Here is a 21,744-nt window from a genome sequence, read left to right as displayed (position 1 = left end):
ATGTCCCATTTCGTCTTTGGGAAGGATGATAACTACTAGGTCCATTGCCGCTTCTCAAGACTCAAATTGACCTGTCTCGATCCATGCTCCCGGCCTTTCATGGTGATGTATTCTCCCCCGAGCAACCTAAATGTACTGATTTCATTTGAAAATAATAAGCCACGCAACAAGCTGGCAGGGGGCGAGCCGTGTATGATCAGAAAAGAGCTCTCACGTCCGTAGGTCGGCGTAGTGAAATCAACAATCTCAAGGAGCAATGCTGAATCGGGACGATACATTACTGTCATCTGCACCGCAACGTCCAATCATTAGTTCAAGGATACACTCAAGATTCCCGAACTAGATAACAGATTGATATATCTTCAGGGACGTCATGATATCGAAGAGCGTACTTTGCTTCCCCATCTTCAGCCTTGTTGCCGTCGCCATCATCATCATCATCATCACCACCATCGTGGTGATGTTTGTGATGATCGCCTTTGTCACCATGGTGATGATGGTGATGGTGGTGGTGGTGGTTGTGGTGGTGATTCCCACCATGACCCTCGTGTTTTCCATTCTCATCTAGGGGCTTGGAAACAGTTGAATTGCCGGAACGATGGTGTTGATCCTGAGAAGATGACGATTGAGCAACCTGACCTGCACGGCTTACAATGTCCTTTAGTTTCCATTCCCACGGCAAGAAAATTTCACCAAAACAAAACAAACAGGAACATGATAATTGTATGAAACTCAATCCAAGTCTGACCTTCCATTTTGTTATGAGCTTGCTGGGCCCCTCGCGATGATGAGGATAACCTGGCGTGGTGTGGGAATCAGATTGAGAAATGAGCTGGGTATTGCTTTTTGACTCTGCCTTTTTGAACAAGGATTGGACAATCGACGAGTGGAAGAAATCAGTTCAGGGCGAGGTTGAGCAGCTTCTTATATGCGAGTGGCGGGCCGCCTGGTTGATGTCATTGTGAGCGCTATGTAGTGGCCTGATCGAATTTGAGAACCTGTGTTGGGATAGTTTCCTTTGGATGAATTGGACATGGCAAACAGGATCGAGATAGGAAAAGACTGTAAGATAATTTGCCTAGATAATATTGAGCTCCTCGGAACCATACCTCCTCGATACAAGTCAAGTGCATCTTGCTGCTCATGTAAAAATTAGAGGTTTACTGGCGAATTCCATGAGCCGTAATTCAGTTATTTTGATAGTCGTCAGCTGTCTCAAAGCATGCCATTAGTAGCTCACACCGTAAGACCTGAGCTATTCTTGTTGCCCAGTCAATGGATTCTCAATTGTCGTTTACACATGTCACATTGACTCCATCCCCAGTCCCAAGCCCATCAGCCAGACCGGCAAGAATCTCATACAAGGCCCACGCACCCGGGTCAGGCACTTCTTGACGGGACGCATCTCCAACGTACGTCGCACGGCCAAACTTCGCCTTGAGCTTCCGAGTCCCCTCGGCTGTCTCTGCGGCCATCTTCACCGCCGATAAAAATTTCTTGGTGCGGCTAAACTCTTCCTGAAAGGGAAGAAGCACATCCATGACCGTTCTATCACCGACTCTCGCTCCGGTGTGAAACTTCAAAGATGAAACCGCGGACTGGAGGGCATCTGCATAGATCTCAGGGGACTGTGAGCCGAGTTGAGCCCCCGCGGCAAGTTTGCGCAAAGAGCTGAGGAACGCGGAGAGAAGCACACCAAAGATGGCGCCGAGTGTCCCGCCCATATTATCCACATCTTGCAATATTGAGCGGATGACTTCGCAGACATTGCCAGATTGAGCGCACCCGGCCCCGATGCGTTGGAGAATTGCTTCCGCTAGACCCTGTACAGCTTCGCCACAGTCACCGTCCCCCATGATCATGTCCCATTGGGTCAATTTGGGCTCGGCCGCAATGGCCCTCTCGCAAGCATGTCGGATGGCCTTTTCGAGGAGGGACGGGTTGATCTGAGGCGAGCTATCACTGGAAACTTGTTGGTTACTGCTTGACTCCGTGACGCTGGATATATCTCTTCTCTGCGACAAACTTGATGAACGTGTGGTGTTGGGCCACGAGACGGCAGTCGTAGGTCTGTCAAAGAGTCGAACCAAGTCCTCGACAGACTGACCGGCCGTACGGGCCGCCGCGGTCAAGTTACACAACGAGATCGAAAAGCCTGGAGCATCCAGAGAAGTCTCAAATGCACCGAAAAGTGTGCGACACGGCTTGATCTTCCACGTTGAGTCTAATTGAATTTGAACTTCATCGGCCAGCGCGTGAAGTTCCAACACGGAAAGACCTCCGTAATTGTTGACCAGCAACCCGATTTGGTCCCCTGCTTCAAAGCCGACAAACGCTCGTTCGGGATCTGTCTCATCGCACAAAAGCTTGAGCAACCGTTCTATCAGCTCCTCGACCGATGGCGCCGGGGAGACATGGACTTGACCGGGTTCATTGTGAATCCCCGCACCAATGACAACCGCATCATCCGCGACAGAAGCCTGTTGTTCTCGCCCAGGCACGTGGCAGTGATTCAGTGCGGAGGCGATGGTGACAGTTTGCTCATTGATGACTTGTCCCATGGTGACGCACTGCTCAAATGAGAGTCCCTCTGCGGCCGCCGCGCCAATGATTTTCATGGCTAGTAGAGACATGTCAGCCTTGCATCTTGAACCGAGGGTTCCAGAAGTTGAGCCCCCTTTCCCAAGAATGAGTCAAAAAAAAGAGAGAGGAGTTTCAAAGTGAAAACTCACTGAATACATGCCCCGGGAGACCTCGCCTGCCCATGTTCGTGTTTCGACTCCTCCCAATCGAGACATCGTCGGTAGCAGGCAAAATGACAATCTTCTCGGCCAGTCCGTCCGCTTTGGCTCTTTCCGCCGCCAGTCCAAAATGCAGTCGATCTCCGGTGTAATTGGTGATTAACAGAATGACTCCTTTCGTGGAAGGAGCCATCTGAATGGCTCTCAGGATCTGCTTGGCACTCGGCGAGGCAAAGATGTCACCACATGCTGCGGCTGACAAGAGACCTTCGCCGACGAAGCCACTCCACGCTGGTTCGTGTCCCGAGCCACCACCGCCAATGATGCTCACTTTCGAGTCGTCATGATAGGCATTGGACACGACTCGTTCCGGAAAGTCCAGCGTTAATTGTTCATTTGCCGTGACCAGCGCCCGTAGCGCTCTGGGAACGAGAGAGTTGGCACTTGTTGATGGGAAGTAGTGCTTTGGCGACATTGTGGCCAAGTATTGGGTGGAGGGGAGCTCGCTTATAGTGTTTTCAATGATTCTTTCTCTCTACTCGTCGAATTCTGGGTCTTTTTTGGGGCGTGAATTTGTGTGTTGGGCGAGAAATCGCGACGCTAAGAAATGTATCCTTGAGCCTCCTCCTCGGGTGGTCAGCTCTGGGGGGCGCCTCTCCCTCTTATAGTCCTTCTTATAGGAGAGCAATGATAAATCCACCATGGCTGACCTCGGACCTGACTGTGCTGGCAACTTTTTCTTCAGAAGATCATGGGATCACGTCCAATTTGGGTAATTCCGCGGGGGTTTTTGGATGGCCGTCGGCAATGCGGGGGAAGCTTAGGACAGGATTGGATGCGGGGGATGTCGCTTTTACTTGGCAATTCGTGAAAGCTATCACTAGATCGCATGTAGTTGGTACTCACCGTCATGTCTTTTCTTCCAGATTTCTGCTATTTCTATTGTGATAATCCTCAACTGTTCTAGAGAGTCCGTACTCAGGAGTTACAACCACAGCCCTACGGTAGGCTCGAACAGGCTTGACATGTATTCTCTCTCTAGCCAACAGATCTTTTTGATCCACCCTATGATGCAGCCATTCACAAATCAGTCGAGACCCATCATTACCTGTATGAAGCTCGACTGTTCATTGCTCTCTTCCATGGATCAAAAGCAGTCCCTGTGAGATCGTCATGTCATTTCGGCGCTTCGCCGATGCCGATGGAAGTGGAGTACCGCCCCGAATTCTCAGGTCCAGTTCGCCTCGGAGTTGCCCCGAGTCTGACTGAAGATTGATCCGCAAGAATTCAAAATGGCGAATGGAAACCCCCACGTTTGCTTGGTCGACTGATTCCAGACACAAAGGCGCAGAGTCAAAGGTCACTTGAACGAAAATAAAATATTAATTAGCAGATCGAAGGATGCAAAGCTGGGAGAGTAAGTTGTAAATAGGAGAGACCCTGCCGAAAGAGACGCTCTCTGGTAGATCGATCACTCGGAAAGGCCAAGAAGGGCTATACCGTCGGGTGGAGAAGCTTGCTCAAAGAACAACCCGACAGTTCATAATGATGCTGAATAAACATCGAGAAATCTTGACAGAAAGATGGGCAACAACCGACAAAAACCAGAAACGACTACGGACAGAGAGGCCTTGCGTCACTGAGGATTGTGAAACAGTCAAGTTCTCGGCATTGCTCGGTTTGATTATGCTGGACTCTCCACACATCTGCTGGACCATGATAACCCTACCGCTGGAATATTCACTTTGCACAGAGACCTTGGAAGAGATGGACGACGAGATGATGGTTTCGATCCTCCCCGACCAAAATGACGAAAGACGGCTGTGATCGACTGGTGATTTGACTAACGTTTAGGTTGCAAACCCTATCATTGGAAATGACTCGAGGATGCGGAATGAGGATTGAATCGGTTTCATTGCTTTTCTGACAGAATACGACGACTAAAGCCAAACCCATAGTAACTCGCGCAAAGCTGCCAATTGGAACACAGAAAAAGAAAAGTTGCCCGCGAATGTCACGCAAAGAGTCTCCCTTCCTGCAGACCGTCTGCGCCAGCCTGGTGGATATTGATTCCAGACGAAACATTGCTTGAAACGTAGATGATTTCTCGATGGCCCATAAATCCATTAAAGTTGGTAGTCAAGCATGTTGTATAAGCTAGGGAACAAGGAGACAATCGAGCAGGTTAGCCAGATTGTAACACACACACGGACTCGTCTCCATTTCTGTCTGGAGTGACATACCTCCCATATTCGAGAAATAAACCCAATCGCCACAAGTCAGATCTCCGGGAAGCTCTGCATCTTTTAAAATGCAATCGATCCCATCACAAGTAGGTCCCCAGATGATGTAATTGGCCAAATCGCTCGAACAGGTGCGAGGGTAGAATTCGCCCGAGGCGCGGAGGACCTTGGGCTGTGGACATGGCTCGAAGAGATAGGTTAAAAAAGAACCATAAATCCCATCATTCAGATAAAGCATATGATTCATTGGGCCTTGAGGGGAAGCAGGATTCTCTCGCGAATCTCGACGAGCAATGATCCCACAAGCGACGGTTAGAGCATTGGCCACAAAATAACGACCCGGTTCCGCGACAAAATCCATCGGCATACCCCGAAAATGCGTGTTCAAAGCGTCTTTGATCGTGACGGCGGCCATGTCAAACGTCTCGGTCGAAAATCCACCTCCAATATCTACAAGTCGCATTTCATGCCCCAATTGCAAACCGGCGTCAACGACCCGGCGACTATCCTTGATGGCCACCTCGAAGACCTTCGGGTCCTTGGAGCCGGATCCGACGTGGAAACTCACGCCGATGACCTCCAGTCCGAGAGATTTGGCCAATTTCAAAAGTTTCAAAGACTCCTCTGGATGCGCCCCAAATTTCGAAGATAGACTGTATGTAGCGGACGGATCGGAAGCGAAACATCTCAGGATGAGCTGACTGCGCGGAAAGAGCTGTTTGATTTTTCGAAGCTCCGCCTCATTGTCAAATGTCATTCGATCAACACCGACTTCTCGGGCAAACTCGATATCGGATGGTTTCTTGCACGGACTGGCGAAGATGATCCGGTCAGCTGAGATGCCTTGGCTGATCACAAGTTCAATCTCATATCGAGAAGCGCAGTCAAACCCAGACCCCAGATCGCCCAAAATAGATATCACTTGGCTATCTGGATTACATTTCACGGCTAATTTCCATCCCCCCCCATTTGTTTTAGTAAGAGGACTGACTGACTCACGGCAGGGAAATAGTATCGCATACCGTAGAATGGCTCCACGGCCGGCAGAGATGACATCCAGTGCTCATATTGATCCTGTACACTTCCGAGGTCCATCACGCAAAATGGCTCCGACTCAGACTTTGTGGACAGTGGCGAAAGTCTCCCTCTCATCGCATCAAGAACGACACCTTCTCTTGAATCTGCTCCATGCTCCTCAGTCAACGTCGACTTGTTACGGGTGAGTGCAGTGCCTTTCCGGGTCTCTGTCGAATGACCTAACATGACCATCTAGTTGCAAAATCAGTTTCGAACGCTGAGTAAAAGAAAAAGAAGAAGATCTAACCGTTGTGAAGATTGAAAAAGCAATAGCGGATCGATATCAACATGATAGTTTTTATCATGCTATCTGAATCATGACTTGGAATTTCGCTGGCAAAGCAACAAAAACATTCATGCTACACCATTTATGAGAGCCACATCAAACTTGCATGAACAATCTGCACGTTTGAGATCATATCTGCAGAGCCTGAGATGATTGACTTGAAGGAATGAGTTAATATTACGCCATACATTCCTCTACATTATGATGTATCACCCTTCGTCGGGTTCGCGATAAGCTTCGGTGACATTGTCAACACGAGCAATATTTGCGTCTCACGTCGCACATAACTGATGCGTTTTTGTTGTGGAGATTCATTCGAAAGTGACATGTCTCATCAGGTGGAGGCTGCCGTGCATCAACATGCAGCCGAAATTAATGCAAGGCAGTGTGATCTACACCCTTGAGCTCATCCGCATGCGAGACTTGGGACTAGGTCGATGTTGCAAATCTCTCGTTCATACTCGAGATTCTTCATAATATATACCAGCCCCTTTTCTCTCTTCTTCCCCGGCCTTCTTGATGATTTCTGATTTGCCTCCCTAAGATCCACCTGATTCATTCCAACGCTGTTCTCCTAAGACTGCACATTGACAATCATAATGATCAAAGCATGTAACCACAGCATCACCCTCGTGTTCTTTGGAATCTTTCGGTGACGAAAAACACGGAAACCTTGCTCAAGCCAGAAAGGGACGAGCTCCGCAAAGCAATCGAGGACCTGAAATAGGTCCTCATTTGGCACATCTGCAGTCACCTCAGCCAGCCACCTTGGTTTATGCATGGAATGGATGCACAAACCGGCAGGTACGGAAGTGATTGAAATCTTGAGCCAAGGTCAATGCTGCATATTGCATATTATCCGGGGGAGCCTGGCTTCCTCGAGGTGGGGAGGATGAGCGAGAGGTCAAATAGTTTCTGAGGTGTTCAGGCCTGGAATCCCTGGATCGCACTCGGGAAATAGGATAAATTGGTAATGCGAGCTATGAGCAGACTTGCTTGATGATCTTATAGCCTGTCCAGGCCAGGGTTTCAAAAGCCTGCGTTTTGTACTTTCGCCATCCCCCTTTGACGACACGGAATTTTTAGGTAAGTGCGCACTATAGATGCCATTGCTTCAGGCCCAGTGCCTGCTAGCCTAAGGTACTGCTGGGATTGCTCGTTGAACATAAAGCGCCCATACTCAAACAAAGTCTGATCTCGGTGCACCTCGAATACGATGTTAAAACACACCGTCCTTTCAGATCTCTGGTGGCAAAATTTGCCGCCTGAGAGACACGAGGACAATTCATGAGAGTAAAATCACAGCCACCATTGATCGCTAGTCGGCATTTTCCGCTGGCATCAGTGGAGTAATATAGCAAGCGTAGCATCCAGTCCTGCGCTATGCTTTGAGCTCTGCTTACGTGAGGATTGAAATGCTTCTTGGAATACTTTCAGCCTCATTGAAGCGAACCGTTTCATACTTGGCGCCCTCTGACCAAGTCAAGGGCGAGCAGCTTTGCTCGATCGAAGACGAATGGCTCTCAGCACCAAGTCGAAAGGTCATGCAGCGCTGCTACGAGGTGAGATCTTCTTTGGCTATTTGCAAAAAAGAATTTGCTACCCCCATATTATCATCTTCATGCTTGAACAAGGGATTAGATTGCCACATCAATTCAAATCGCCACTGGAAGCAAGTTAAACTCTCCTCCAGACTGTTCCACATCTGAAGTATTCCACTGAGCGTCTCAAAGCGATGGAAAAGATGATCATTTTCAACGTGGCGGACAGAAGCCAACCTATGAACTGATGGAGTCTAAGAGACGTGATGAATTACGATCATGTGAGAATATCTAGTCCATTTATAATAAGGAACCCATTAAAAAAATGGTTCTTTCTGACCCAAAAGTCATTTTCTGCTAGAAGAAATGCTCATTGATGAGGCAAAACAAGGTTGGATATTGCCCATCGCCTTGCAGCCAGGCACGGGGCATGGACACCCGGCCAAATCTCGATTTCGTCTGCTCGTTGAGTGTATTCATGCGTATTTTTATGTAGTCCATGTGCGCTGCTTGCACGCTTCAAGGACCGAAACAAGCGTCAACTAGGGGTAGAAGGCGCAAGTGTCTAGAGAGGGGCATCAGCGTGGTTTCGCATTCTCTTCATGCTTATGATGCAGCAAGCACCGTATCTCTCAAACACTTTGACTGTCTGGCAACAGCAGGTCTGGCGGAGTCGTAACCTTACGCAAAACTTCAAAACCAACGACGCTCTGCCGCCAAGAACTTCAGTTTGGTGAATTTGAAGCATGCCGCTTGACGTGTCGCATCATAACTGACACTTAGTCATCTAGAACCACACGTTCAGAGCTCTTCTCTACAATCGGCAAGATCTCAGAGAGCCGGTTCGGGTCTCGCATCAATGCCGGAATATCGTCACGAGTAGCTGCGAGGATCTAAAAGGGGATCAGTAAAGGATTCGCCATACAGCATTCTCAGGGGCTTCATTTACCTGTCTGACCTTCTCATACTCGCACTCTTTAGCCTGATACTCTCGTATCACTTCCCGCGTTTCAAAGTCCACGTATACGCGAGTGTCCCGCAATCGAATCAAGACGTTATCCAGGCGCATGAAGAACCGAGATAGCAGTAGAAGTCGCCCGGGCATGACGCGGATCTTGCATGACAACATGGCAATCCCGTTGTCTGCAAGCTCATCCTCATACAAGACCACCTCATCGAAGAAGAGGATGGGATCTGGGCGTTTCAGTAATTCAACGGGAATGGGCTTTTCGGTCGGCTCGAATGGCGGCGCATTGAGGCTTAATGTGCCCTTGTAATCGGTACTGTATGACCAGTCGAAGGGCTTGACAACCTCTTTGATGCCCTCGTGGGTTTTTTCTCTAACAAGACACATGAGTCAGCCTTGTTTTGGGATTTTTCTTTCTTTTTTTTTTTTTGCATTGGGCGGTCGGGATGTATACCTGCTTTGCTGCCATTCTTTCGAGTGCGCAACTTGCAGCATCGACTGGCCAGTCTTATCGACCCGATCAAGCGCGTCAAAAGCGTTGAAATCAATGCCCCAACCCGACTTTTGATGCTCAATGGTGACGTGATTATCACCAAAGATCATCTCTGGGGGCGCAATGCCCAGCTGCTTGGTCATCTCGTCGATCGGCTCGGCCTTGAGGATAGGAAGCTTTTGCGTCGAGATGCGGAAGCCGCCTACCGAGATCGACTGGGGCTTTTTCATCTCAGGGGAGACTGTCACATGGCCCGTAGGCCCGGCAGAAGATCTTGAAGCCATGGACAAGTCAACTGCTGAGGACCATGCCGTCACGCTTGCAAAGGCGGGGATGTGGTCCATTTATCGGCACATCAACTGATAGCGATAACCCCCGCGGCGCACGGAGAAAGAGGCGGTCCGACAGCGTTGCCGGGGCGACATGCCAACATGATCACCCAAACAGCTCATTGCTCTCTGCTCCATATCTGATTCCACATCCATCCGACAATTCGACCAACTTACTTCCTCCAACAATCCAAGTATGATCACGTCGACTCAATAACTCTTTTTTTCAACCTTATCTGGCTCTCTCGACAAACAACATTGTATCCCGTCGCCTCATTGATATTACCTGCTCGATCGAACTTTTTTCGCATTCACACCTCGCTATGGCGACCAAGACATTGGAGGCTCGCTTCGAGCATTTGACCGTAAAAGACGAGAAAGATGCCGGAAATGATCGCACATATTCAAAACATAAGGTATCGAAAGCCGAAGAGATTCAATATTGACTGATATAACGTGCTGACTCGAGCGCCTCCCCTAGGGATCTCACTCAACGACCGTCCTGGGCAGCTCTGCCTCCAATCCTCAGCGAGCTCAACTATTGAAGCTTGCGCTTCAGAACACCAATGACAACAAGGTCAATGCTATGAATGTGTCACAATCGCCTGGGAAAGGGTCACAGAATGTGATTGTCTCTCGCAACACCGATGAAAACGGCGATCAGCGCAACGCAGCTCCCCTCTACGATCAACCCAAGACACTCCACTTGGGCATGTTTGAAATTGGAAAGCCCCTTGGAAAAGGCAAGTTTGGCCGAGTATACCTTGCCAAGGAGCGATCGTCGGGTTTTGTTTGTGCCTTGAAGGTGCTCCACAAGTCAGAACTGCAGCAGGGTGGTGTCCAGAAGCAGGTCCGACGTGAGATCGAAATCCAAAGCAATCTTCGTCATCCGAATGTCCTGCGACTGTACGGTCATTTCCACGACAGCAAGCGCATCTTCTTGATTCTTGAGTTCGCCGGCCGCGGTGAGCTTTACAAGCATCTGCGCAAGGAGCACCGCTTCCCGGAATGGAAGGCTGCGCAGTACATTGCCCAAATGGCGGCCGCGCTGAAGTATCTCCACAAGAAACATGTCATGCATCGTGACATCAAGCCCGAGAACATCTTGGTCGGCATTCACGGCGAAATCAAAATCAGCGACTTTGGCTGGAGTGTCCACGCTCCCAATAACCGACGCCAAACAATGTGCGGAACGCTTGACTACCTGCCCCCAGAGATGTTGAAGCCCGGCTCGCAAGACAACTTCTACAGCGAAAAGGTTGACCTGTGGAGCTTGGGTGTCTTGACGTATGAATTCCTTGTTGGTGAAGCACCTTTCGAGGACACACCAGTGATGACACAACGGCGAATTGCTCGCGCAGACATGTCCGTACCGTCCTTTGTTAGCCCGGAGGCCAAGGATCTGATAAAGAGAGTGAGTTTCCATTTCGGAATGCACAAGCTGGTTTTCGGCATCCACTAATTTTGCTCCAGCTCCTTGTCCTCGACCCAGAGAAGCGCATTCCCTTGGATGACATTCAACGCCACCCTTGGATTGTTAAGCATTGCGTGAAGGACCCCAAGCGAACATCTGCTTCCTCCAAGGATGGCAAGGCATGATTACCTTTTTTTTTTCGCAAACGACGGGATGGTGTTTGGGGATACACTTGTTCCATTTTTTTTTCCTTTTTGGCCATTTCGCTGGCATTCATCGACTTTCAAGGCGTTCAATTGGGGGCATACGCGGAGTTTACTTCTACGGAATATTGCGCGCAAGGGCATTGGCGACGACATGGCACATGTGGCGCTTTCAATTCATTTACTTTCATAAGATGCCAATGCAAAGATATGGTACATTTCAGTCAAAGTCTATAGTACAAAAGAGGTGGTCGGCGTATAGTAGCGAGTGGAGTCGTCGGCGGGGAGGGAGAATGGAAAACACCAGAGCAGATGCGAATATGTGGTATCATCGGTAAATTTCATCAAAGGGCCTCGTGTCTCGGAAACAGCTGTCCCACACTTCGTTCACCACTTGCTCGGCGTGAGCCTCATCCCGGCAGGTTGGGCGCGCCCTCACAGACAGGATTGCTCTCCTCCGCACGCACTCTTGGTGTTGCTGGGTGAGTTTCCATTGACCACGACGAAAGAATTCGCGTGCCCAGCGGCACTCTCCACTCAGAGAACTCGCTCGAATCTGATGTTAAAGGGTTAGTGATCATTACTGGACCAAAAATGACCTTCCAGTTTCGCGGGAACCCACCTCTGTACAAGCCGCGTGTCGCAGATTGTCAGTCCAATTGACCTTGAATCGCAAGTGGTCATAGGCATGAACCATCTCGTGCGCCATCGTATCCTCCAGATGACCCTGATCTTTCATCTCATTGGCACATAGCAAGATTCCAAATTCGGGATCGAATCCACCAGCCTTGCGACTCGTGCACCGCCGGCAGTAAATGTTATGGCTGTGGAGGTCGCCGCCAAGCTGACGAATATTGTCGCTGAGGAATCGAATGACAGGGCCTATGAGAATATTCAATCATCAGCTATTGTATTCACAATATTAATACCAAGATCGCAGTGACTGACTGTATTGTAGCAGGTAGTCACGCTGGTCCTCGCAGCGCTTGCAATCCGTAGCTTCATTGCGCAAGTCTCGGGCAACGCGGAATTGCTCGATCCCCTCCGAGGTCATCCTCCCTGTCAAGATTCGGTAGATATTGCGGAATTGAGTGAAAGTATCATCCCCGGGAACATAGCCCGTATCGGGCTTTTTATTTGAAGGTGCAGCTGCACCTGGCGCCTGGGAATCAGACATTGTGATCTGGTCAATCTTTCCTGTCCAATCGATGAGGTACCTGTCGAGTCGAAGAGTCTCCGATGAAGGCGGGGGATGACGGCAGAAATAGCGGAGTTCGCTCCGCGCCGATGCAACCGGGCAAGCAAAGGTCCTATTTCGGAGCAGAAACGCCGGGGTGTCCTGGTCAATTTTTACTCGGATGAAAGAAGGGTTGGATCTTTTCAGACTATCTTTTACTGCGAAGGTCACTTGTGCGTGTCCAATATGGGAGCTTCTGGGCTTACGATCGTGATCAAATTGGGTGCGGGGAATACAAACATATCTTGGGCTACTCGGAGAGAGTATGACTCAACTGACATGGCTGACTTGTATAGGGACGAGCTCTATTGTGGACGAGAAATCACATGAGCCAATTCTGTCCATCTTGACGTTGATCGTGGAGACTGTTGCTAAATTGCGCAAAGATGGTCACCGTGTCGTATTGGTCTCGTCGGGGGCCGTTGGCGTCGGCTTACGAAGGATGGACTGGGATAAGCGGCCGACGCATTTGCCCCGTATACAGGTATGGCACCGACGGAATCGGAGCAGTTTTCAAAGTTACAAAAGTTTTCTCAGGCCAGGAGAATGCTAATTATCAAACTGTGCAGGCTCTTGCTGCTGTGGGTCAATGTCGGCTGATGAGTCTTTGGGACAACTTGTTTTCACATCTACGAGTGCCAGTGGCTCAGATTCTTTTGACGAGAAATGACATTGCCGATGTAAGTCGACGCCTTGTTTCTCTTTCTATTTGTATGTTGTTGTTGTCGAGTATGTCTAACACCTCGAACAGAGAACCCAATATATCAGCGCCCAAAATACCTTTGAGCAATTATTTGAAATGGGTGTTGTTCCCATTGTTAATGAAAATGATACCCTTGCTGTTTCTGTAAGTGACAGTGAGAAAGGAGAATTATTCAGCGATGATCCACCTAAATTCAGACACTCGGACTAATTCTCGCCCCAGGAAATTAAATTCGGCGATAACGATACCCTTTCAGCGATCGCTGCGGCCACCGTCAAAGCTGATTATTTATTCTTGATGACCGACGTGGACTGTCTGTACACAGCCAACCCTCGAACGAACCCGGACGCCAAGCCGATCGAAGTGGTGTCTGACATCTCCAGCTTGGAAGCTGATGTCTCTTCTGCCGGCTCAGCGCTGGGTACTGGTGGTATGAGCACCAAGATTGTTGCCGCAAAGCTGGGGACCAGCGCCGGCGTGACGACAATCATCACCAAAAGCTCAAAACCTGGAAATGTCCACGAGATTGTCAAATATCTCCAAGCCCTCCAAGAGACCAAGGGTCAACTGCCACCGGATCAACCATCGCCACCCCTCCACACTCGATTCCTTCCATCCGACAAACCAATCCAATCAGTGACTTTCTGGCTCTTGCATGGCTTGACTCCCCACGGCACTTTATACATTGACCAAGGCGCGTACGATGCGATCTGCAATCACAAGGCTAGCCTGCTCCCTGCCGGCGTCGTTGGTGTGGAAGGGCATTTTGCGAAGCAAGAAGCAGTCCGGCTGGTCGTTGCGGAGAAGCTGCCTCCAGATGCCCTGAATGGAGACTTCAATCACCATGCTCAGGAGCCTCGGGAAGTAGGTCGTGCGTTAGTGAACTACGGCTCTATGGAGATTGCATTGATCAAAGGCCACCGCAGCACACATATCGAGTCCTTGCTAGGTTGGTCTGATAGTGAATATGTTGCGTTGCGAGAGAATATTTCCTTCCATCCGCAGGAGAGTCGTCCTGCCACACCATCGCTGGTTCCTGCGTTGGAAGAATGGAAGTCCCCCAGAACATCCAGCCATGGCCGCACTTGAGAAGACCCTGTGGGAAACAGTTGGAATCCAAACGGCAAAAAGGCTTGATCGACATACTACATTCTCCGCAGGGTCTATCGACCTTCAAAAGGATTGACCAGCCCTAAAATTCACAACAGAGAAAATCGGATATCATAGAGCAAAAATAATTGGACAGTTGCAATATCGCAGGTTGAATTCAAGCTAGAGAGGAAACATTATCTCCATCGTCGCAAATAGCAAGGTGGAAGTATCAATACGATCATGGACAACCGGATCAAAGGTTGAACTCCGCCTTTAAATTCTCATACCATTCCTGCTTCTTTGGATCCACCGTTGGCGCAGAAGCGTGAGGAGCCTGAAGTCATGGGAAACGTGTTAGTGATGGTGTCTACAGCCTCTCCCCGCTCGTCATTCCTTACCGGGTTCTCCACAAAGGGCGCAGTTGGAGTCAAGTACGCATTATCAGTGTATTGAACTGTCGGCAGGCCCAGATAGGTCGTTGCAATCTGAAAAGGGAACGGTGGGTACTGAGGTGTTGGCGATCCAGACTTGATCGTTGACCCGGCCCGCTTGGGGGTGGGCGCATATTTGGTCAGCCCCGTTTGTAAGCCCCAGGGAACTGTGTGCTGGTCTACAGCACGCTTTCGTAGCTCGTTGTGATCTAGCTTTGGTGACGTGGTTGGCATGGGGAGATCAGGAATAGACGTGGTTTGCTCGCCAGACTCGCTGGGCGAGGGAGACTCGTCCAGGACTGGAACTTGTAAGGTCGACGCGTCGATTGAGTCGGCATTTTTGGTCAAGGCGAATGGGATTGGGAGCGGCTGCATTGACCTCACAGCGTCCATAACTGTAGGCGAAAATTTGCCTCGCATATTCGTGATGGTAAAGTGAGAAGTGAATCCAGACCAATATTCATTGGGTTGAACAGAAGTGATTTGAAGGAAGCTAATGAAACCGAATTCAATCCAGTCAGTTCAATCATATCTCAATTTGTGCCTCTCAAAATATCTCCAGAGTGCCATCTTACTATGCGTTGGCGTCACTTCCTCCAACGAGCGGATTCACTCGAAAAGCAATGCGGTCGCCGGGTGAAAAGAGCGAGTCGGCGATCACTCGATCCAGAGACTCCTACAAATATTGGTCAGTCCAGGTTCTTCCAAGACAGCAGTCGCAAAGCTCCCCAAGACTGGTCACCCACATATTGGCCTGTAGATTCATCACCGGCACACAGGTAGAAATCATACCGTCCCGTCGTCATGCCATCGAAGGCCCAAAGAAAGTTGACCTCATCGCCAGCGTCAAAAGTCAAGCCACTCGATGTTTGACCGGAGACGGATGACAAAAGTGAAAGCAACGCCGGCAAAAATGGGACGAATCTCATCTTGGAGCGCGTTGATACAAGTGTCAAGAAGAAGAAGCAGTGCTAGCCACAACAACAACGACAGAACACGAGCGGACGAGTCGAAGCTGTGTCATGAAGCTCAAGGGGCAACCAACAGTACCCAACGGGCCTGCCAATGCTATGCCCCTTTGGCCTTTGGTATGTAACCTCACCATCACTGGCAAGTAGGGAGTGCCATGTCTCATTCCTGCATACTTCTAAACAGGCAAATGATGTGCAGCATCAAGATAAGCAGATAGAGTTATCGATAAACCGATAAGCCGAGCCACGGATCAGAGGCGAGATGGAAGCCGAATGGGCTGATGAGGTGCAAGGCCGATAAGCCCACACGAGGCCTTCTTATCGCCCAGCTGAGAAACTCCCCCAGAGTGACCAGCTCGCCGCTTTCTCCGTCCGCATCATCAGCCCACCCGAACTTCGCTCTACACAATGTCCAGTCAAGCTGGTTGGGACTCGGTCAGGGGCATTGCGACCCTGTTGCTGAGTGGAAACTTGACAGCCATTGTCATTGCTGTGACTGTGGCCTTTGGTGTGCCCATCCTGCTGCACTATTTCTTTTACCGCGCCGCAGCATCGCCGCCGTCAAGCAACTTTCTCTTGCTGGGGCCCAGTGGTGCGGGCAAGACCGCTTTCACCACCTTGGTAGGTTCTCAAGTACACCAGATGGGACTCTGAAGCGGTTCAGCAGTTAACCCTCGTGTAGCTCGAAGCCAAGTCTTCTCTAGCTTCCACAACAACTCCGAGTACACACACGTCGCAAACTTCCACGCTCATCACGGTCACTCTACCTCCCAGCGTTCCAACCGCGTCCAACCGATACCGATCCGTCAATGATCCTTCTTTGAAGGAGGCCTCGCGCAACCCAATCAAGTACCGGTTGCAAGACACTCCCGGCCATGGCAAGCTTCGCGCATCCCAAGGCATTGCAGAGCTTCACACGATGGCCACCTCGAGTGACAGCAAGAGCAAGCTTCGGGGGGTGATCTTCATGGTCGATACTGCTGCACTGGTGGATGAGGCGGTACTCCGCGATACTGCTACATATCTCCACGACGTCCTTCTTGTGCTTCAAAAGCGGTCACTGGGCAAGGGCCGCTCATCAACGAAACGGGCAGCTGAGATTCCGGTTTTAATCGCGGCAAACAAACAAGACCTCTTCACGGCTCTACCGCCGGGGTCGGTGCGAGAGAAGTTGGAGGCCGAGATTGACCGGGTTCGTAAGTCCAAGACCAAGGGTCTGTTGGACGCGAGCATGGATAGCGCCGAAGTGGATGATGGTGAGGATGAAGTTCTGGGCGACGATGATGCCCAGGGCGTCTTCACGTTCAGGCTCATGGAAGACGTGGGTATCAAGGTTGATGTGACCGGCGGAGCTGTGAAGGGTGATCCACAGGAGGCGGTGGGCTCTGGGGTGCGCCGATGGGAAGAATGGATTGGCATGTGTTTATGAGAGAAAAAATCTGACTGATCTCGAGAGAAGCTGATCAGCGATTGCTCTGGACCTATGCCCCGAGGCAATGACGTTGACCAGGACTACATGCGTCCATCCTGATGCACTGAGCACTTCTGTTTTTGAGTATGACCACCCTTTCTTGTATCTAGATATTGCACCGCCAAGTGCGGCTCTTCTCATACCGTCACTTCTTTGGAAAGCCTCTCTTGGGGATCGTCACTAAATTCGATAAAAAGATCCCCCCCTTCCTCTTTGCTCTCGTATTTCGAGGCCCATTTCGCACCTTCATAAAGGAGGCCAGTCAAATCTAAGTTTCATGCATGACCATCCATGACTTGGAACGATTAAGTACACCCATTTGATCAAACCAGCTGGTCGAGACTCCAATCTTGCATAAATCATAATTCCACTGCGCAAATGCAATGTGCATTCACATGCGAAAGCTCATCTGACCCATGGACTCACCACTGCACAGTCTTCCAGTCTGGCCCCAACTTCTGCGCAACTCGATCATCGATCCAGTCCTAGAAAGATGTTAGCCTGTAGCCTTAAGCTAAGTAGTAGCCTTGTTTTTCTTCTCCCATCGAAAGAGTCACACCACCTCAAAGCAAGCAGGATAAACCAGCATATCGCCCACATCAAAAAGAGGAAATAGATGAAATACTCACCCATAACCGAGTCGCCAACTTCTCATCCTGTGCCAGGGCCGTCGGCTCATCCACCGTTGCAATAGGGATATAATACAACCCCCTTGAATCCAGCTCTTTCACCTTTGGACTCGCCGCCAAATATATCGCCGACGCCGCACCATCCTCATCACTCTGCCCTCCAAACCTTGCCAAAAACCTCATCACCTTCCCCACCAAATCACCCATATGCTCGCTCCACCCTTGCCACTGCCGCGTGACCACGATACCCGGGAAATACGAGTTCACGTAGATATCTCTCGCCGCCGGATCATCATTCTCCGCGGCATCGAGAAGAAGACGACGATTCAGCTCCTTGGCAAACAGTGTATTTCCTACCTTCGACCGGCCGTAGCGCCAGACACAGTCAGCCAGGTGGGGATAGATTCCAGAAGGACGGGTCAGATCGGCCAGGTCGAGAGTTCTGCAGAATTGGTGCATGCTGGAGGATGTGAAGATGATGCGAGCGCCGTGGGGAGCCGTGGCGGTAGCCCTTTTGATGTTGGGGAGGAGGAGAGTCGTGAGCATTTGGTGACCGATGCAATTGACCGCGAAGATGGGGTCGATACCGTCGTCGTTGAGTGGTTCAATGGGTTGTACGCCAAGACCTGGAGAGAGAGAGAGAGGGCGTGTGTTAGGGCTGGCTTGATGGAATGAGGTGGGGATCCATCATAGGAGGTAGTCTGACCTGCATTGCAGATCAAGATGTGAATCTGGTCTGCTCTTTGCTTAATCCTTTCTGCGGTGGCCGCAACATTCTTCATATCGCCGAGATCACACTTCATAAAAACGACTCGGTTGTCGCCTTCGGTCAGATTGGTTCCCTTTCTGACTCGCCAATCATCGTATGCAGACTTGAAATTGTCCTCATTTCTCGCGACAATGATGACCTGGTCGATCCCGTGGAGCAGTAACTGGGCGGTAATCTCTGTATATAAGGAATAAGCAATCGAGGTACAGAGGGAGTATCAGATAGATGTTTCAATGGTGGTTTATTTGCTTAGACAGGAAACAAAGACCCAGATTTTGTACATGTCAGTTGTAGTTGGGCTTACCCTTGCCGATACCTTCTTGGCCACCCTGGATATGAAATCAATGAGTAATTGAGCAGAAAAATATCACCTTAAAGGAATGAAATGGGCGAAACAACACGAGTGATTGTCGTCTCAGGTGGAAAGTAGGTGGAAGTAACAAGGTAAAAGCATACTAACGAGGTACTTACCGTGACAACTGCAACCTGCCCTTCCAAGGAGGGCGTTTCTGACAACGAATAGTTACGATATGTTCTGAGTCCCGACATTTTTATCGAAATATGCAATGAATATGATTGACCAAAGATCGAGCATCCAAAGCAGCGGATTGGGCTCATATGTATATGAGAGAGCCGTGGATGCGATAAGGTCGGCGATAACCAAAGTACTCGAACCTGCCGTGGTACTGTACGTCATCGCTACATAGCGAGGCACAGCATGGGATGGCAAAAAAAAAGAGCAAGAAACCTCGAACCCTGGATCTCAGGTTGCATTCGATCTCGATCCAAATCGATTGGATTTGACTTCATGCCACTGTTTTACAAGAAATCTCCGAGGAATGATTAAAGCACAGAAATCTCAAAGAAAAAGATGTAGATTAAATGCACGCGTTTTACAGAGAAATCACGCACAGGACTAGTGACTCGCGACGCCAAATCTATTCAAAACCAAATTTCCACCACGCACGTTGTGTTGAATCACGTCTAAGGGCGCGTTAGTGCCCGGGATGAGAAAACGCCTATCTCAACAGGTGAAAGTACGAATACCGAGTCTCCGAAACGAAACGATAATGAGAATCAAGAACAAAATAAGTAATCAAGAAATTGAATGAACACAGCCCAAGGATGTTGAAAAAGAACTCCATCCACGATATACATGGTATATCGCGATATGCAGGTGAAAGGGAATACAAATGAGCTACAACAGCCCGTATGGAAATCATTCGGTCGTCAGGGTCATTTCATGTTTATGCGTCGGTGGTGTGCTTCTTGCCGTGGTGCAGCATCCAGGTAAGCAGGTCGATCTTGGTCACAACGGCCAGGGGCTTGAGCGCGCCACCCTCGCCCTTCTCGGTGACGATTGCAGCACTGTTCCACTCGAAGAAGCGGTTCAACACACTGAGAGGAGTGTCCATGGTGATCTCCATAAACTGGCGGCGGCTTCCGTGGCCGTTTGAGCGACCAAGCGCGCGAGAGTCGGTGACAACCTCGGGGATCTTGGAGAAATCAAACATGACCTCGGAGACAGGGGTCTTGCCCGTGGCACGGCCGTGGGTGAGACGGCTGAGAACATTACCCAGGGTGACCAGACCCACGAGTCGGCGACCGGAGGGAGCAAGCACCGGCAGCTGGTCGAAGCCCTTGTCACGCATGATTTCATTTGCAGCCTCGCAGGTGAAGGTAGAGGTGACGGTGGTGATGGGCTTCAGGCGGAGATCGCTGACCTTTGCACCCGCCAAGGGATCCGCGGCAGCCGGGGCTTTCTCAGGGATGGGCTCGGTGGGGGTGGGCAGGAGGTCATTGGCAGCGAGCCAGTCGTCATCAGCAAACTGCAGCAACGGTCAGTGATCTTTGCGCAGACAGATTCTTTAAGGGGGTCCGTAGCGCCCCGGAATTACGAACCTTGGAGAGATAGCTGCGAATGCTGTCAGGGAGCACAACAACAACCACATCATCCTTGGAGAACTTGCGTTCATTGTTGGCGTGGACCAGAGCAGCCATGGCACTACCACAGCTGCCACCGACCAAGAGACCTTCCTCGGCAATCAGGCGACGAGAGTACATGAAAGACTCCTTGTCGGCTGTCTTGTACCAGCGATCAACAATCTTTTGGTCGAGCACGTCTGGAATGAAGTCGTAACCGATACCCTCAACCTTGTAGGGCTCGTTGACATGGGGGTCGTTGAGCGAAGTGGGCAGAGCCAGAATGGAACCGTGAGGATCGGCGGCGATCACTTCAATGTTGGGGTTGTGCTTCTTGAGGCCGCGGGCGATACCGGTGATGGTACCACCGGTACCGGCGCCAGCCACGACGGCGTTGATGCGACCGTTGGTCTGGGCCCAAATCTCCTCGGCGGTGCCGAATTCGTGAGCTCGGGGGTTGTTCACGTTGCCGTACTGATCAAGAATGTGGGCATTGGGCAATTCCTTTTCCAGGCGTCGAGCGACACCGATGTGAGACTCGGGGGAGTCCCAGGCCGCCTCGTTGGGGGTCCGAATAATGGTTGCGTTAAGAGCACGAAGCACAGAGACCTTCTCGGCGGACATCTTCTCTGGAAGAGTGATGATGGTCTTGTAGCCTGTCACGAGAACCAAAGATTAGCCACAAGGAAGACAAGGGAAGCGAGGCTGCCAGGTCGGGGTTTCAACACCCCGACCATGGAGGGAGTAACTCAGCATACCCTTCACAGCACCGACCAGCGCCAGACCAATACCACTGTAGGTGAAGACATGTCAGCATTGCAGGTGCAGTCCTCGACGGGCATGTCAAGACGGGAATACGAACGTGTTGCCACTGGTGGGCTCGATGAGGGTATCACCGGGCTTAATGCGACCCTCGCGCTCGGCTTCTTCAATCATGCGGAGCGCAATACGGTCCTTGACACTGCCTCCAGCATTGAAATATTCCAACTTGGCGTACACGGTAGCGTCAATTCCCAAGCTGCTAGGCAGGCGGTTCAGGCGCACGAGGGGAGTGTTGCCAATGTGCTGGGTGATGGTATCCAGCGCCACAGGCGGGATGACGGGCTTGGTGGTTGAAGCCATGGATGTGAAAGAGGAGCACCCGGAGATGTATTGTGCAAGGCGTGGGTGTACAGGAGAAGGGAAAGATTCAGATATTGGGTGTTGTCGTAAGAAAGCAAAAAG

At 50.4% G+C, this 21,744-nt stretch overlaps 11 protein-coding genes across 11 annotated transcripts; 4 read left to right on the top strand and 7 right to left on the bottom strand.

The window, feature by feature from the left end:
* Nucleotides 1-373: 373 nt before the first annotated feature.
* Nucleotides 374-568, top strand: POX_f08146 (uncharacterized protein; the record flags this gene model as incomplete). The annotated part of the gene is made up of 1 exon (XM_050116927.1): nucleotides 374-568. One exon carries the CDS (start codon nucleotides 374-376, stop codon nucleotides 566-568), a length of 195 nt encoding a protein of 64 aa, XP_049967066.1.
* Nucleotides 569-1,283: 715 nt separating this feature from the next.
* On the bottom strand, nucleotides 1,284-3,216 carry POX_f08145 (Dihydroxyacetone kinase; the record flags this gene model as incomplete). The annotated part of the gene is made up of 2 exons (XM_050116926.1): nucleotides 1,284-2,620; nucleotides 2,733-3,216. 2 exons carry the CDS (start codon nucleotides 3,214-3,216, stop codon nucleotides 1,284-1,286), a joined length of 1,821 nt encoding a protein of 606 aa, XP_049967065.1.
* A 1,539-nt stretch (nucleotides 3,217-4,755) lies between these two features.
* POX_f08144 (Ornithine decarboxylase) lies at nucleotides 4,756-6,247 on the bottom strand (the record flags this gene model as incomplete). Its single annotated transcript, XM_050116925.1, has 3 exons — nucleotides 4,756-4,898; nucleotides 4,985-5,910; nucleotides 5,976-6,247. The coding sequence occupies 3 exons, from the start codon at nucleotides 6,245-6,247 to the stop codon at nucleotides 4,756-4,758; spliced, it is 1,341 nt and encodes a 446-aa protein (XP_049967064.1).
* A 2,420-nt stretch (nucleotides 6,248-8,667) lies between these two features.
* On the bottom strand, nucleotides 8,668-9,632 carry POX_f08143 (TIP41-like protein; the record flags this gene model as incomplete). The annotated part of the gene is made up of 3 exons (XM_050116924.1): nucleotides 8,668-8,781; nucleotides 8,838-9,228; nucleotides 9,310-9,632. The coding sequence occupies 3 exons, from the start codon at nucleotides 9,630-9,632 to the stop codon at nucleotides 8,668-8,670; spliced, it is 828 nt and encodes a 275-aa protein (XP_049967063.1).
* Nucleotides 9,633-10,000: 368 nt separating this feature from the next.
* On the top strand, nucleotides 10,001-11,276 carry POX_f08142 (Serine/threonine-protein kinase ark1; the record flags this gene model as incomplete). The annotated part of the gene is made up of 3 exons (XM_050116923.1): nucleotides 10,001-10,093; nucleotides 10,159-11,091; nucleotides 11,151-11,276. The coding sequence occupies 3 exons, from the start codon at nucleotides 10,001-10,003 to the stop codon at nucleotides 11,274-11,276; spliced, it is 1,152 nt and encodes a 383-aa protein (XP_049967062.1).
* Nucleotides 11,277-11,622: 346 nt separating this feature from the next.
* On the bottom strand, nucleotides 11,623-12,471 carry POX_f08141 (Mitochondrial inner membrane protease atp23; the record flags this gene model as incomplete). The annotated part of the gene is made up of 3 exons (XM_050116922.1): nucleotides 11,623-11,850; nucleotides 11,917-12,176; nucleotides 12,243-12,471. The coding sequence occupies 3 exons, from the start codon at nucleotides 12,469-12,471 to the stop codon at nucleotides 11,623-11,625; spliced, it is 717 nt and encodes a 238-aa protein (XP_049967061.1).
* A 246-nt stretch (nucleotides 12,472-12,717) lies between these two features.
* POX_f08140 (putative glutamate 5-kinase) lies at nucleotides 12,718-14,323 on the top strand (the record flags this gene model as incomplete). Its single annotated transcript, XM_050116921.1, has 5 exons — nucleotides 12,718-12,754; nucleotides 12,828-13,015; nucleotides 13,101-13,211; nucleotides 13,283-13,378; nucleotides 13,457-14,323. The coding sequence occupies 5 exons, from the start codon at nucleotides 12,718-12,720 to the stop codon at nucleotides 14,321-14,323; spliced, it is 1,299 nt and encodes a 432-aa protein (XP_049967060.1).
* A 256-nt stretch (nucleotides 14,324-14,579) lies between these two features.
* Nucleotides 14,580-15,686, bottom strand: POX_f08139 (uncharacterized protein; the record flags this gene model as incomplete). Its single annotated transcript, XM_050116920.1, has 4 exons — nucleotides 14,580-14,660; nucleotides 14,725-15,250; nucleotides 15,333-15,433; nucleotides 15,504-15,686. 4 exons carry the CDS (start codon nucleotides 15,684-15,686, stop codon nucleotides 14,580-14,582), a joined length of 891 nt encoding a protein of 296 aa, XP_049967059.1.
* Nucleotides 15,687-16,136: 450 nt separating this feature from the next.
* On the top strand, nucleotides 16,137-17,157 carry POX_f08138 (uncharacterized protein; the record flags this gene model as incomplete). The annotated part of the gene is made up of 2 exons (XM_050116919.1): nucleotides 16,137-16,349; nucleotides 16,411-17,157. 2 exons carry the CDS (start codon nucleotides 16,137-16,139, stop codon nucleotides 17,155-17,157), a joined length of 960 nt encoding a protein of 319 aa, XP_049967058.1.
* Nucleotides 17,158-17,621: 464 nt separating this feature from the next.
* Nucleotides 17,622-19,146, bottom strand: POX_f08137 (uncharacterized protein; the record flags this gene model as incomplete). The annotated part of the gene is made up of 5 exons (XM_050116918.1): nucleotides 17,622-17,684; nucleotides 17,829-18,454; nucleotides 18,535-18,774; nucleotides 18,902-18,926; nucleotides 19,069-19,146. 5 exons carry the CDS (start codon nucleotides 19,144-19,146, stop codon nucleotides 17,622-17,624), a joined length of 1,032 nt encoding a protein of 343 aa, XP_049967057.1.
* Nucleotides 19,147-19,844: 698 nt separating this feature from the next.
* On the bottom strand, nucleotides 19,845-21,642 carry POX_f08136 (Cystathionine beta-synthase; the record flags this gene model as incomplete). Its single annotated transcript, XM_050116917.1, has 4 exons — nucleotides 19,845-20,426; nucleotides 20,500-21,176; nucleotides 21,279-21,313; nucleotides 21,383-21,642. The coding sequence occupies 4 exons, from the start codon at nucleotides 21,640-21,642 to the stop codon at nucleotides 19,845-19,847; spliced, it is 1,554 nt and encodes a 517-aa protein (XP_049967056.1).
* Nucleotides 21,643-21,744: the final 102 nt, after the last annotated feature.

This window comes from Penicillium oxalicum, chromosome VI (genome assembly GCF_001723175.1).
Source record: "Penicillium oxalicum strain HP7-1 chromosome VI, whole genome shotgun sequence".
Classification (NCBI taxonomy): domain Eukaryota; kingdom Fungi; phylum Ascomycota; class Eurotiomycetes; order Eurotiales; family Aspergillaceae; genus Penicillium; species Penicillium oxalicum.
This window is presented reverse-complemented; position numbering and strand designations above follow the sequence as displayed.